Source organism: Schistocerca cancellata, chromosome 3, assembly GCF_023864275.1.
Source record: "Schistocerca cancellata isolate TAMUIC-IGC-003103 chromosome 3, iqSchCanc2.1, whole genome shotgun sequence".
NCBI lineage: Eukaryota > Metazoa > Arthropoda > Insecta > Orthoptera > Acrididae > Schistocerca > Schistocerca cancellata.
In genome coordinates, this window is record NC_064628.1 from 658,288,983 (window position 1) to 658,301,833 (window position 12,851).

At 42.3% G+C, this 12,851-nt stretch overlaps 1 protein-coding gene across 1 annotated transcript in view; it reads left to right on the plus strand.

The window, feature by feature from the left end:
- The window catches only part of LOC126176489 (sialin-like), a 46,127-nt gene extending 38,972 nt beyond the window's left edge, over nt 1–7,155 (plus strand). Inside the window, exon 6 of the mRNA XM_049923644.1 lies at nt 6,845–7,155. Within this exon, the coding sequence (XP_049779601.1) occupies nt 6,845–7,155 (311 nt within the window). The remainder of the gene's footprint in view (nt 1–6,844) is intronic.
- Nucleotides 7,156–12,851: the final 5,696 nt, after the last annotated feature.

A 12,851-nucleotide genomic window follows, 5' to 3' on the forward strand; every position in this document is an offset into this window, starting at 1 on the left:
ATTCATACGATAACATTGTCCGAAAAATCGTTGCTGTAAGTTGATCATAAATCATGCTGTGGATTGGTATTGCATCCACTCAGCTGTGGAATTCCCGCTGGATTTCCAGAAACAGAGTGCAATTTTAAATCCTGGAAAAAAAGTTTTTAACTTGGCGATAAAAATAGACATCACATAAAATGGCTCTGAGCACTATGCGACTTAACTTCTGAGGTCATTAGTCGCCTGGAACTTAGAACCAATTAAACCTAACTAACTTAAGGACATCACACACATCCATGCCCGAGGCTGGATTCGAACCTGCGACCGGAGCGGTCGCTCGGCTCCAGACTGTAGCGCCTAGAACCGCACGGCCAGTCCGGCCGGCAGACATCACATAGCTGGCACAAAAGTGCGCAGTTTGACGGTATTACTTCTACCGTGCGTCGGTTGACCCTCGTCATCTATAAGCATGTTATCACACATGGCGGTGTTAGTTTGTCCACGCCAATAATACAGTATCGGACAAAAATTGTTATAAGCAACGTACGGTTGTAAAATTTCCTCAAGGTGTGTTTTCTAAATAGTGTTTGTCAATTTCTCAGGTTTTGAACTGGTAACGCACACATTTTTTAACGATGGAAAATCCAGGATGGTATGTAACAATATCATGAAAAGGATAGTTGCTACTCCTATATAGCGAAGATGCAGAAAGGCACTACAAAAAGACTGTTGGAGAGTTAGTTTTTGGCCAACACAGTCTCTGTCAAAAGTAGACAACATACACATAAGCACACACTCACGCAAATGTAACTCACACACACACATGACCACAGTCTCTGGTAGCTAGAGCCAGACCGACAGGCTAACTCTTAACTGCCAGAGATTGTGGTCATATGTTTGTGAGTTGCGTTTGCGTGCGTGTGTGCATGTGTGTATGTTGTCTACTTTTTGTTGCACATTTTTTTAACGAGTTGGTTAAACAATTGGCCACTACGAGGTGCATTCAAGTTCTAAGGCCTCCGACTTTTTTTCTAATTAACTACTCACCTGAAATCGATGAAACTGGCTTTACTTCTCGACGTAATCGCCCTGCAGACGTACAATTTTTCACAACGCTGACGCCATGATTCCATGGCAGCGGCGAAGGTTTCTTTAGGAGTCTGTTTTGACCACTGGAAAATCGCTGAGGCAATACCAGCGCGGCTGGTGAATGTGCGGCCACGGAGAGTGTTTTTCATTGTTGGAAAAAGTCAAAAGTCACTAGGAGCCAGGTCAGGTGAGTAGGGACCATGAGGAACCACTTCAAAGTTGTTATCACGAAGAAACTGTTGCGTAACGTTAGCTGGATGTGCTGGTGCGTTGTCTTGGTGAAACAGCACACACGCAGTCCTTCCCGGACGTTTTTGTTGCAGTGTAGGAAGGAATTTGTTCTTCAAAACATTTTCGTAGGATGCACCTGTTACCGTAGTGCCCTTTGGAGCGCAATGGGTAAGTATTACGCCCTCGCTGTCCCAGAACATGGACACCATCATTTTTTCAGCACTGGCGGTTACCCGAAATTTTTTTGGTGTCGGTGAATCTGCGTACTTCCATTGAGCTGACTGGCACTTTGTTTCTGGATTGAAAAATGGCATCCACGTCTCATCCATTGTCACAACCGACGAAAAGAAAGTCCCATTCATGCTGTCGTTGCGCGTCAACATTGCTTGGCAACATGCCACACGGGCAGACACGTGGTCGTCCGTCAGCATTCGTGGCACCCACCTCGATGACACTTTTCGCACTTTCAGGTCGTCATGCAGGATTGTGTGCACAGAACCCATAGAAATGCCAACTCTGGAGGCGATCTGTTCAACAGTCATTCGGCGATCCCCCAAAACAATTCTCTCCACTTTCTCGATCATGTCGTCAGACCAGCTTGTGCGAGCCCGAGGTTGTTTCGGTTTGTTGTCACACGATGTTCTGCCTTCATTAAACTGCCGCACCCACGAACGCACTTTCGACACATCCATAACTCCACCACCACACGTCTCCTTCAACTGTCGATGAATTTCAATTGGTTTCACACCAAGCAAATTCAGAAAACGAATGATTGCACGCTGTTCAAGTAAGGAAAACGTCGCCATTTTAAGTATTTAAAACAATTCTCATTCTCGCCGCTGGCGGTAAAATTCCATCTGCCGTATGGTGCTGCCATTTCTGGGATGTATTGACAATGAACGTGGCCTCATTTTAAAACAATGCGCATGTTTCTATCTCTTTCCAGTCCGGAGAAAAAAAATTGGAGGCCTTAGAACTTGAATGCACCTCGTACTATACGAGAACCAAATTAATCACTAGTTTCTTATAAGCAGGTGGAATCTTTAGGCAATAGTTTTCCAGCGCTATGATACAATACTGCGCCCTGTACGAATACGTTACTTCATGTATACTACCAACTGCGACAAGGGTTAGTTTTTCCTTATGCGAAAAAGTGCGTCTAACGCTCGCCTTCGCAGCAATCCTTTGTTTTCTTACAACGAGGCTTACGAATTCCTTACTAGGCCAAGTCGTTATACCTTACTGACGAACTTATCTAATTAATCCTCCTAGTCCTACCAGTTTCGATTCGGAAAAGAATACAAATGAAGAAAACTGCGGACTACAACTGCGAATCGAACACAGGTTCTCTGGTTCCCTGCCAGATGCCTTGGTCGTCGCTCCAATTACGCTTTCGTTTAACAACGCATACCTTATCGGTTCATGAGCGGCAGTCGAAAAAGTTTCTATCTTCGTTTTCTAGGAAAATATGCTTTTGCGGACCCCATCTCCGTTGATGAAAAAATCTGTTTTCAATTATCCGTCAATTCTGAATCGAATGCGCGTCAAAACCTTTAGGGGGGTACTTTTCTCGAAAACGGGGTTACTGCGCTAAGACATATCAGAGGTTTTCACTTTAGGTTGTAAGCAAGCGACCTGCCAAATATGAGCCGAATCGGTTGACCGTGTCCGAGGCCTTCCCTCCATTGTCCATAACTAGTGTTCACCATATTCACATCACCCAATCAGTTGCTGAACGCATTTTTCAGTCATGTGGGGGTGGGCTCACAGCACACACATTATTCCAAGGCTCAGATGATCACACCTACACAATGTGCAGGCCTAAATCTCTATCATTCCCATTGCCATTTCTGTAATTACTTTAAAGTCTAGCATTCCAATTACTACTGCTTCTCCTATAATCACTTTTCACATTGTAATCTGATCTGTTGTCCTGATGCCTCCAACTGTCATTGCCATACCTGTCCCACTATGAATCATATCACTGATGACGGTACTTTCTATTTTGTTGTGTCCTAGGATCAGCATAAACGATTATTGTTCCCATCACAGCTATTCTCATCCCCACTGTTATTCTCCAATTCCTGTAGCAAACTCTGAAAACCATCCAAGTCATCTCTCATATAACCAGCAAGAATATTTGGATGTAAGCGTGAAGGAAGTTTCATAAGACAAATATAAATGAATTAAGCTGTACCGCAAGAATTATATAGGAATCGATTTTTTTACAATGTGTATTCAAAGGATTTTACCAGACCCCTAAATCCAGAACAGTTAAAATTTTGCATACATAGAATAGAATATTTGACCCTATCCTGGGCTGCCTCAGACGAATATCCAGACAAGAGTAAGTACCAAAACTCTTCATATGATTTACAGTTTATAATCATTGTACACAAATGTACAGCAGTTCACCTATCAAGTAATTCAGTATTGTGACCAAAAGGCCAAATAGGTTGGAGTGAAAAATCGAATTGATCCAGTCAAGGATGAGTGTTGTTGGTTGAATTTCTAACAAAACTGAAACTATTTGACAGTTAAAAAATGATTATGATCGAAACTATACATGTCTTCACCATGTACAGTGTCTCTATGAAGATCACTACAACCAGAATGAGTTCTTCTCAGCTCATAATGAAACAAAGGAACTGGCTCATCTTCATGCCTTGAGTCTTCCTCATCATTAGGTACATGGCCCTTACTATGCTATGGACCTTCAACATCTTTAGCCATCTTATCTTCAACATGTAAATCTTTCCTTCAACTTTCGTTCTTATTCCCTTCTCTCCTATTAATTTCCGTTTGATCCTTTTTAAGTCTTAACAGTGACCTTACTTCCTCTGACCCACCAATCCTGATAGGAACTACACCACTTCAATTCAGCTCAGCATTAACCACTAAATGAACATCTGAAGAATGTAGCTCATCAACCTGTTTTACTACTTATTTGTTCTGTTGTTGTAGAAAGCTTTTATTCTTCAAAATTGTTTTATAGACCTTCGAAAATTGTGGCATCATTTAAAATCTGTTTTTGAATTTGTGTAACAACTTGCTGATCAGGTTCTCTCAAATATATTTGAAAACTCTGTTGCATACCTCTCATATTCTTGTGTTAATATTTGAAAATTATTTTGCAAATGTTTAGTTCATTCATCAATAACCAACTGAAACTGACTCTTACCTCCTTCCTTAGCAATAAGTTTACCTTCAACATTAGAAATTCTTTTATCAAACTACATATGTAACTCTTCCTTTAATTGTGTGGCCAACTCAGTATGTTTCCCTGCACCTCTTCACTAACGTTTTCAACCTATTCTCTTATTCTGTCAGTAATTTCCTTATGTTCCACAGCACTACTTTCTATTTTCACTAATAAAACCTTATCCAATTCTCTATTATTAATCTTGCTACTGGCTTCTGACTTTATGAATTGTACTTAATTAATCTCTAGTTTTTTATCTATTCTTTCAAATAGCTTTTCATTGATCCATAGTCTTTTATCTAGCTTTTCAAACTGCTTCTCACTAGCAAGTATTCTATTGAATCCTCTTGCAATTACCCTATTTTCATCCATCATGTTACTCCAAGACAGACTGACCAAACATCAGTTTTGTAACTGACCTAACACTTGCTGTTCAACCTGAACAGGACAAAGTGTAGAAGCAGAAGAAGGATCTGCTGATGCACCACAGCTATTAACACATTCACTTTGCTAAAGAGCATCACAAACGGGTTCATTCTCTCATGACAATACTCTCTGAAATGGTTATTAACATCACCAAAAAAGTAAACAAGCAACAATCTTGAAGTCACCCCACAAATCTCTGTCAGAAAAGATTCTACATCTACATCTACGTGATTACTCTGCTATTCACAATAAAGTGCCTGGCAGAGGGTTCAACGAACCACCTCCATGCTGTCTCTCTACCGTTCCACTCTCGAACGGCATGCGGGAAAAACGAGCACTTAAATTTTTCTGTGCGAGCCCTGATTTCTCTTATTTTTCAATACATAGAAAAAGTACATTTCGTACGGCGTTAGACACGCAATGTTTGTTTCTGTGTATTCCTGTGTATTTTAATCAGTTAATAAATATGTGATATTGAAAATTAGTGTAGGTTACCGCTTTACAATTGAACACTCACAGTCCAATTTTTTTTGTAAGAGTGTTCTGACTCTCATCTGGAAAAATGCACAGTCTACTTTTACTATGTCTCTTTCTATATTAATAACCACATAGTCTCTTGGTATACACAGAATTGTACCTTCTATATTTCACTCACTCACTTATTCAGTTCTTGTACAGTTTTAAGTCCATTATGTATCATACTCCATATTTCCTTTTCGATTTAGGAAAAATCAGGTATTGGGGATTCTGTGAGGTATATCAGTCACATTACAGCGTCCTAAGTGTATATACTAAAACTTAAAAATTTCAGTAGTAATTTCTTTTCATTTTTCATGTGACTTAAGCAACACCAGTTCTCCTACCTGTATCTTAGTTAGTTTTCACTTTTCCCGTGTCTTTTCTTACAGGTTTGCTGTTGTATGTGGTCTCTGCTAACCATTGCTTTTCTATTAATGGGAGATCACTGTTGGAAGGGAATTTGACATTCTCCTAAATAACATTAGGCTCTTTTATTCCTTCCACAATTTGAGTAGCTGTACATCCTGTACTTCTGAGCCCAATATTAATGTACTTGTCTTGCCTATTTGCTATCCTTATCATGGCAAAAGTCTGACAAAATCTCCCTATCTTTCTCTTGTATAGCATTCTGCATAGTAAGTGGCCATGTACTTTAATTCGACTTCCTGAATCTGCATAGTAGCTTCCGATTGCTTGGAAATAAATTATGAGCCATTATTAAATATTTATTTGCGTATTTTTACATTTATCACTTTATCACACAGAGCTTTATCTTTGCATTTTCTCATGAAGTATAATTTAATGAATTTAGAAAACAGTTCAAGGGCTACTAGAATATAATGCAAACCTCTTGGTGTTCTTGATAATCGGCCAAACAAATCTAATTCTACTAGTTCTAATACTTCATTTGGTACATGAACCACATGGGGCATCTACTTTTTTTTAACTCTTCTAGATATTTTATTAAAACCACATAGTACTGACACTTGTTTTGGCAAAGAAAAGAAAAAGAAATACTTTGCATTTTGTAGAAGATGGAATTTTTTAAAACCCAGATTGAAGATTATGACAGTCTTTCCAGTGTGTTGGCAATCTTCAGCACAGGCATGAATCTTTTTATGTTGAACAGTAATGTTCTCAGGTTGAGGAATTTGTAATAATTGAAACTGGACTTGAAACTACACAGCCAGACTAATTTCAATAATGTGATGATTCAAAAATTGATATCAGTAGGAAGTGATGGATGAAGTAACTACGAAAGGACTGTCTACAGTGTACATTTAAGTAGCCGCACTTGCAGCCAGTTCAGGTGTACTGCAACTACGTTTGCGCTGCACTCTGTGTCCTATGACTGGCAGAAGAGCTGAGCCGGCTACAGCGCCCTCTTGCACACAGGTCTTCTGGGTCCCGCGGTGGCGCTGGTGGTGGTGGCGCTGGTGAGCTGCGACTCGGCCGCCATCGTGGCGTTGCTGGGGTTCGGCGGCTTCTGCATGGCCGCGCACTGCTCCGCCTTCTACATGAACATGCAGGCCATAGCGCCCAACTTCGCCGGCACTCTCGTCGGCTTCGTCAACACCTTCGCCAACATATCGAGCATCATTGTCCCTTATGTCGTCGGAGCTGTCACCAATGAAAATGTACGTGATATCATTATCACTTGTGGCAAGCAGAAGCAGCTTGACACCTGGTCCACAGTGTGGAAGTGATTAAAAAAAAAAAAAAATACCACTTTGAATCTCAGAGCAGCTTAAGAGACGTAGAAGTTGAATCGAACATTATTTGCCAAATTTCTGTAATTCGAAAATGTAACAGTGTGGTGCTATGACATACGGCCGGGAGAGTGGGGTGCTGACCACATGCCACTCCATATTTGCATCCAGTGACGCCTGTGGTCTGAGGATGATACGGCGGTCGGTCGGTACCGTTGGGCCTTCATGGCCTGTTCGGATGAAGTTTAGTAGTTTAGTGGTGCTATGGCTATGACACAGCAGTCTCCAACGAGGAACACACGAAAATGTTATACTGTAGAATTCAGTTACTGTGAGCATATGCTTCTGTAGCCACTGTCACAGTAAATAAAATTCTTCTGGATTTGTGACCGTGTGTGTAAGACGGCCGACGTTTGGGGCACTATGGCAAGTCGCCTTGCTCAGGGCGTTCCCTCTCTCTCTCTTTTATTTTTTGCTGGCTACTGAGTGAGAAAAGTTTGGTTCTTGTATACTGGCGGAAGATGCAGTTGAAAGGCTACATGCTGCTGGAATTTACGAAATCGGGTGCGAGTGTGGACTAGTTTATCTAGGCGAGACCCATTAACACACGTGTATCTGAACATGAAAGATATATCCAACTAAGGCAGCACGACAAGTCAGCAGTGAAGAATACAAGGATGAGAGCGGCAAAACAGCCTCTTAAGTTCAGGAGGAAGATTAGAGAGGCGATAGAAATAGCCAAGCGATCTGTCAGCATGAATAGAGAGCACAGGTACCGCCGACATGGAACGGCAGCTCACAAGAAGCAACACACACAGTCATGCGTGAGGCCACAGCGACCGTAAGTGCGAGGAGTACTGGCACACTTCAGCCGGCACTACGCAGCGAGTAAACAGCACTACGTCACAACGACCGCCAGTTCCCCATTAGATTTTTTCCAGCGGTGGCAAACAATAAGGCAAACACTAATCAAGAACGTCTACTTCCACCAAAGAAAAGAGATAATGAAAAATCCAATAAAGGGCGTCTAACACCCCTCCTCCTCATACTCAAACGCCTCTCAGAGTTCGATAACAGCCTCTTCCGCCAGTACATAAGAACCAAACTTTACTCCTTCAGCATTTAGCACTTGCAATAGTGGCTGAGATGTCGGAACTTTTACACATTGACCCAGAAGAATGTATCGATAGTACAGTTACTGATTAAACTAGCTCGAGGTAATTGCTTAAGCTGAGCAGTAAAAATCGAGGCAAAGTTTCAATTGATATCCATAGTTGCTTCCATACATGCGATTTTTCTGCTTTGTTTACAGACAAAAGCTTGACTACTAAATAAATTACTGTAACGCCACTAAATTGTTGCAGTAATAAGCTGCACTATACATGCATTATTACTGTAAGGTGTTCGACATGAGTTGCTGGGAGGTCTGTTGGTTTTGATGATGAAATCTTAAAGCCGAGTGTTCAATTTCTGTTAATGTGTGGAGAACATCAGACAATTTCTAACACGTATATCAGTAACTAATTTTTATTCTGAGGATTACAACAATGGAGTAAGCTACTGCTGGAAAGCAAACAGGAAATTAGATCTGAACCCTCTTATTATTCTTAAACCAATTAGTATATGCTCGAAATATCTGCCCCCGACACTGCTACAAAGTCGACATCTTTAAAGAAATTTTGATGGAATCCTCGAAAAAAAAAAAAAAAAACTAACAGCTTGTCACAAACGATCGTTGCCTCGAAAATTCTTGCATCTCGGTCGTGAAAAATGTTGACTTCTGTGTAGTCGTCTTTGATTGGCTTGCGTTAAATAGCCGCACTTCTGCAACGTTTCATGTATGAGCTATAGCATTATGGCAAATTTTGTTCGAAATGAGATTTCTTAGCTCGCTCTTACCTAACTATCACATTTTTAACGTGAAACCTGAATAACTTCCGAACAGAAACAATTTATTAACTGTGTACCTTCTTTTCCAGCATACTGCAGCAGGCATTTGGGAGCAACTCCGCTCCCACGCTTCTTTCTACATCACTACTGCATCAGCAAGCTCGTTAACTCTTACATAATATAACTATGATAAACGCATGTTTGTTAAGATTCATTGTCTCCCAACACCAATGTAAAGGTCGCTACTGGGAAGGGAACCAACATGTAGCCGTCAGTGAAGATACAGTGGCTATACATGAGTACCTCCAGAGTTTCAGAAGATGAGACATACAAAAAAATGGAATAAATCACTGGATAGGAGATCTCTCCAAATTTCGATTCGTAATACACGACATGGCATAGTTGCGTTATGGGAAAGACATGTCAGAAAATCTAGAGAAATCATCTGCTATGTATCAAATCACTTCAAGCCTGCAGATAGGCAATCCAGTGAACAGATATCCAAAGCGGGCTGCTGTCGCTTCTTCCTGGGCAATTTGTGTCAGCGACTTCAGTGAACTGCACGACGTACTGACGTTTGTTGCATCACAAATTTTGCCCATAATGAGCACCTACAACGTGAGTTCTTAACTTGGAGAGAGGCCCTATCCACTGAAACAAAGTTATTTTCTGCATGTCTCGTAGTTTCTGCACACTCGTCTCCTGAAACTGTAAAGATACTTATGAATAATCCTGAAAGAGTAGATTAATTTCGCTGGAATGCTGTTTGCGGTGGAACTGGTACCTATGAGACCCATGCAGAAATTCTGTTGCCATGACTACTGACGTAACCCACCCGTTCGCCATCACTGATGAATGTACAGTGTGCCTAGAGCCATAGTACGCTTCCCAACGCTAAACGAAAGAGGCAAGCTGTGGTTGTTATGGTTGAGTTGTCCTTTATAACATCACACTACGTTAGGAAAGTGAATAGTGGTAATTTTGACGTCAAAATTGGGGTGCACGAAATATACAAAGTAGCAGAATTCTCCTACCTTCGAAGCAAAATAACGCATGACAGACGAAGCAAATATGGTATAAGATGCAGACTAGCATGTACCTCATATATAAAGAATATTTAGTGATAAGAGAAGTCTACTTGAAACTTGAAAGGACTGGAAAAATTGAGCGGAAAATAACACCCAACCAGAATGAGATTTCCACTCTGCAGCGGAGTGTGCGCTGATATGAAACTTCCTGGCAGATTAAAACTGTGTGCCGGACCGAGACTCGAACTCGGGACCATTGCCTTCCGCGGGCAAGTTCTCTACTAACTGAGCTACCCAAGCACGACTCACGCCCCGTCCTCACAGCTTTTACTTCTGCCAGGTCCGGAGTTCGAGTCTCGGTCCGGCACACAGTTTTAATCTGCCAGGAAGTTTCAACACCAAACCTGTTGCAGAATTAAAGATTTACACTGAAGAGCCAAAGAGACTGGTATACCTGCCTAATATCGTACAGCCCCCCCCCTCCCCCCCCCCCCCCGCGATCTCGAAAAAGTGCCGCAACACGACGTGGCATGGAAGAAACTGAAACCATGAATTCTGCAGGACAGTCATAAATCCGTAAGAGGCCGAGGGGGGTGGAGATCTGTTCTGAACAACACGTTTCAATGTATCCCAGATATGCTCAATAACGTTCACGTCTAGGGAGTTTGGTAGCCAGCGAAAGTGTTTCTCAGAAGAGGGTTCCTGAAGTCATTCTGTAGCAATTCTGGACGTGTGGGGTGTCGCATTGTCCTGCTGGAATTCCCCAACTCCGTCGAAATGCACGATAGACGTTAATGGATGCACGTGACAAGGCAGAATGCTTAAATACGTGTCACCTGTAAGAGTCGTATCTAGACGTATCAGGGATCCCATATCACTCCAACTGCACACGCCCTACACCATTACAGAGCCTCCACCAGCTTGAACAGTCCCCTGCTGACATGCAGGATCCATGGATCCGTGATTTTGTCTGCGTACCCGTACACGTCCATCTGCTCGATCAATTTTAAACGAGACTCGTCCGATCAGACAACATATTTTGAGTCATCAACACTCCAATGTCGGTATTCATGGGCCCATGCGAGACGTAAAGCTTTGCGTAGTGCACTCATCAAGGGTACACGATGTTTCCTTGAATAATCAAAATATCCACGGGTGTACTGCCGGTCTACAGTGTCCAACGGGCACAATATTTCGGCGATCATACATGTCACCATCATCAGGTGAACTGACGGACTGAGCTCCTGTGAACGTGCCGGCACGGAGATCCGTACGCTATGGCTGCTCAGAGGGAACTGGTTTCGATCGCGGCGGCGGCCGATTTAAATACCCTCCGCCCGCGGCGCGCTCCCTCCGCCGTCCATGCCCCGCGCCACGGTCGCGTGGTGGAACAGATTGCGACGGCGTCTGAGATGACGTCGGTGTGATGGCTCTGTCCGCCGTGGTCGTCACAACTATACGTTTGCTCGATTTACTCTTGATTAACCCAAGCGCTGGTTCCCAAGCCTTGCTAAGATTATAGCCACAGTCACGGTTTATGAGGTCGTCATTAGTGCGAATTTCGATGGCCTCTCTAACAACGCTGTCCCAGTATCTCGACGTCTGTACCAGAATCCTCGTGCGTTCATACTTCATAGCGTGATTTTCCGACAAACAATGTTCAGCGACCGCCGACTTACTCCGATACATCAGTCGAGTGTGCCTCTGGTGTTCATGGCATCGATCCTCGACGGTACGCATCGTCTGACCAATATGCGACTAGCCACATTGACACGGAATCTGGTACACGCCGGCCTTACTCAAACCGAGGTTATCTTTGGCGCTCCCCACCAGTGCACGAGTTTTATTCGGAGGACAAAACACAGTTCCGACCCGGTGCATACTGCATTCTGTAGTTCGTAATAGCAAAGAGCTTTCGACAGAAGAGAAGTGTTTCACAGTAGCGAAAATGAACAAGTGCTCACAGATCTTCAAGCATTCATTTGAGAGCCCATGTTTACTGGCCATTTCTTTCCTGATTTGGTCCGTGCTACCACCTCTCAAAATGTGGAATACTTTTCTTCAAAATTCTGTATATGACGTTTGGTTATCATCTAGAAAGAAAAATACTCAGTAATGCGCAACACTCCGTAGGTAAAAAGCTCGTAGCACAAGATCCTCGTGCATGATATGCTGCTTTTGACGGATAGAGGGTTCGGGAAAATCACGAAAATTGTAAGCAAATTTAATGATTTACTCGATAAAATTGAGTTCGCAGTCAAACACAAAGGAAATAATGAAGTGCAATACTTTGATTTAAATATCACGAAGCAAGATGGTACGCATGCCTCCAAAGTGTACAGAAAGCCCACAACGCGGAAAGTTTAATTATAACCACCCTGTATTTGTTATAAATTAAGAATCGTATATTAATATTATTCTCTTAGTGACGCTACAGGTGGAGAGCTATCTGTCTACTGTACCTAGCGTACCTCCAGACAGAGGAGTTTGAATTTCCTGGTTGTCACAACAGCATTTCCTGTACTATATGAGGCGGAATGTCAGAATGAGACAGCCTATTTCACACAGTCAGTCACGTTGTAACTCATACGTAGGGACTGCGTCATTTGAAGTTGACCATTGATGCGGGCACACTTTTTGACATCTGCGCTTCGTTCATAGCTATTTCTCTTCATTACGTGGGTAAAACATTCAATAATAAAGCCGCCAATAGAAAGATGAATCCTTAAAGAATATGTACCTCTTCTCTCTGCAAAATTAATCATTCATTCACTT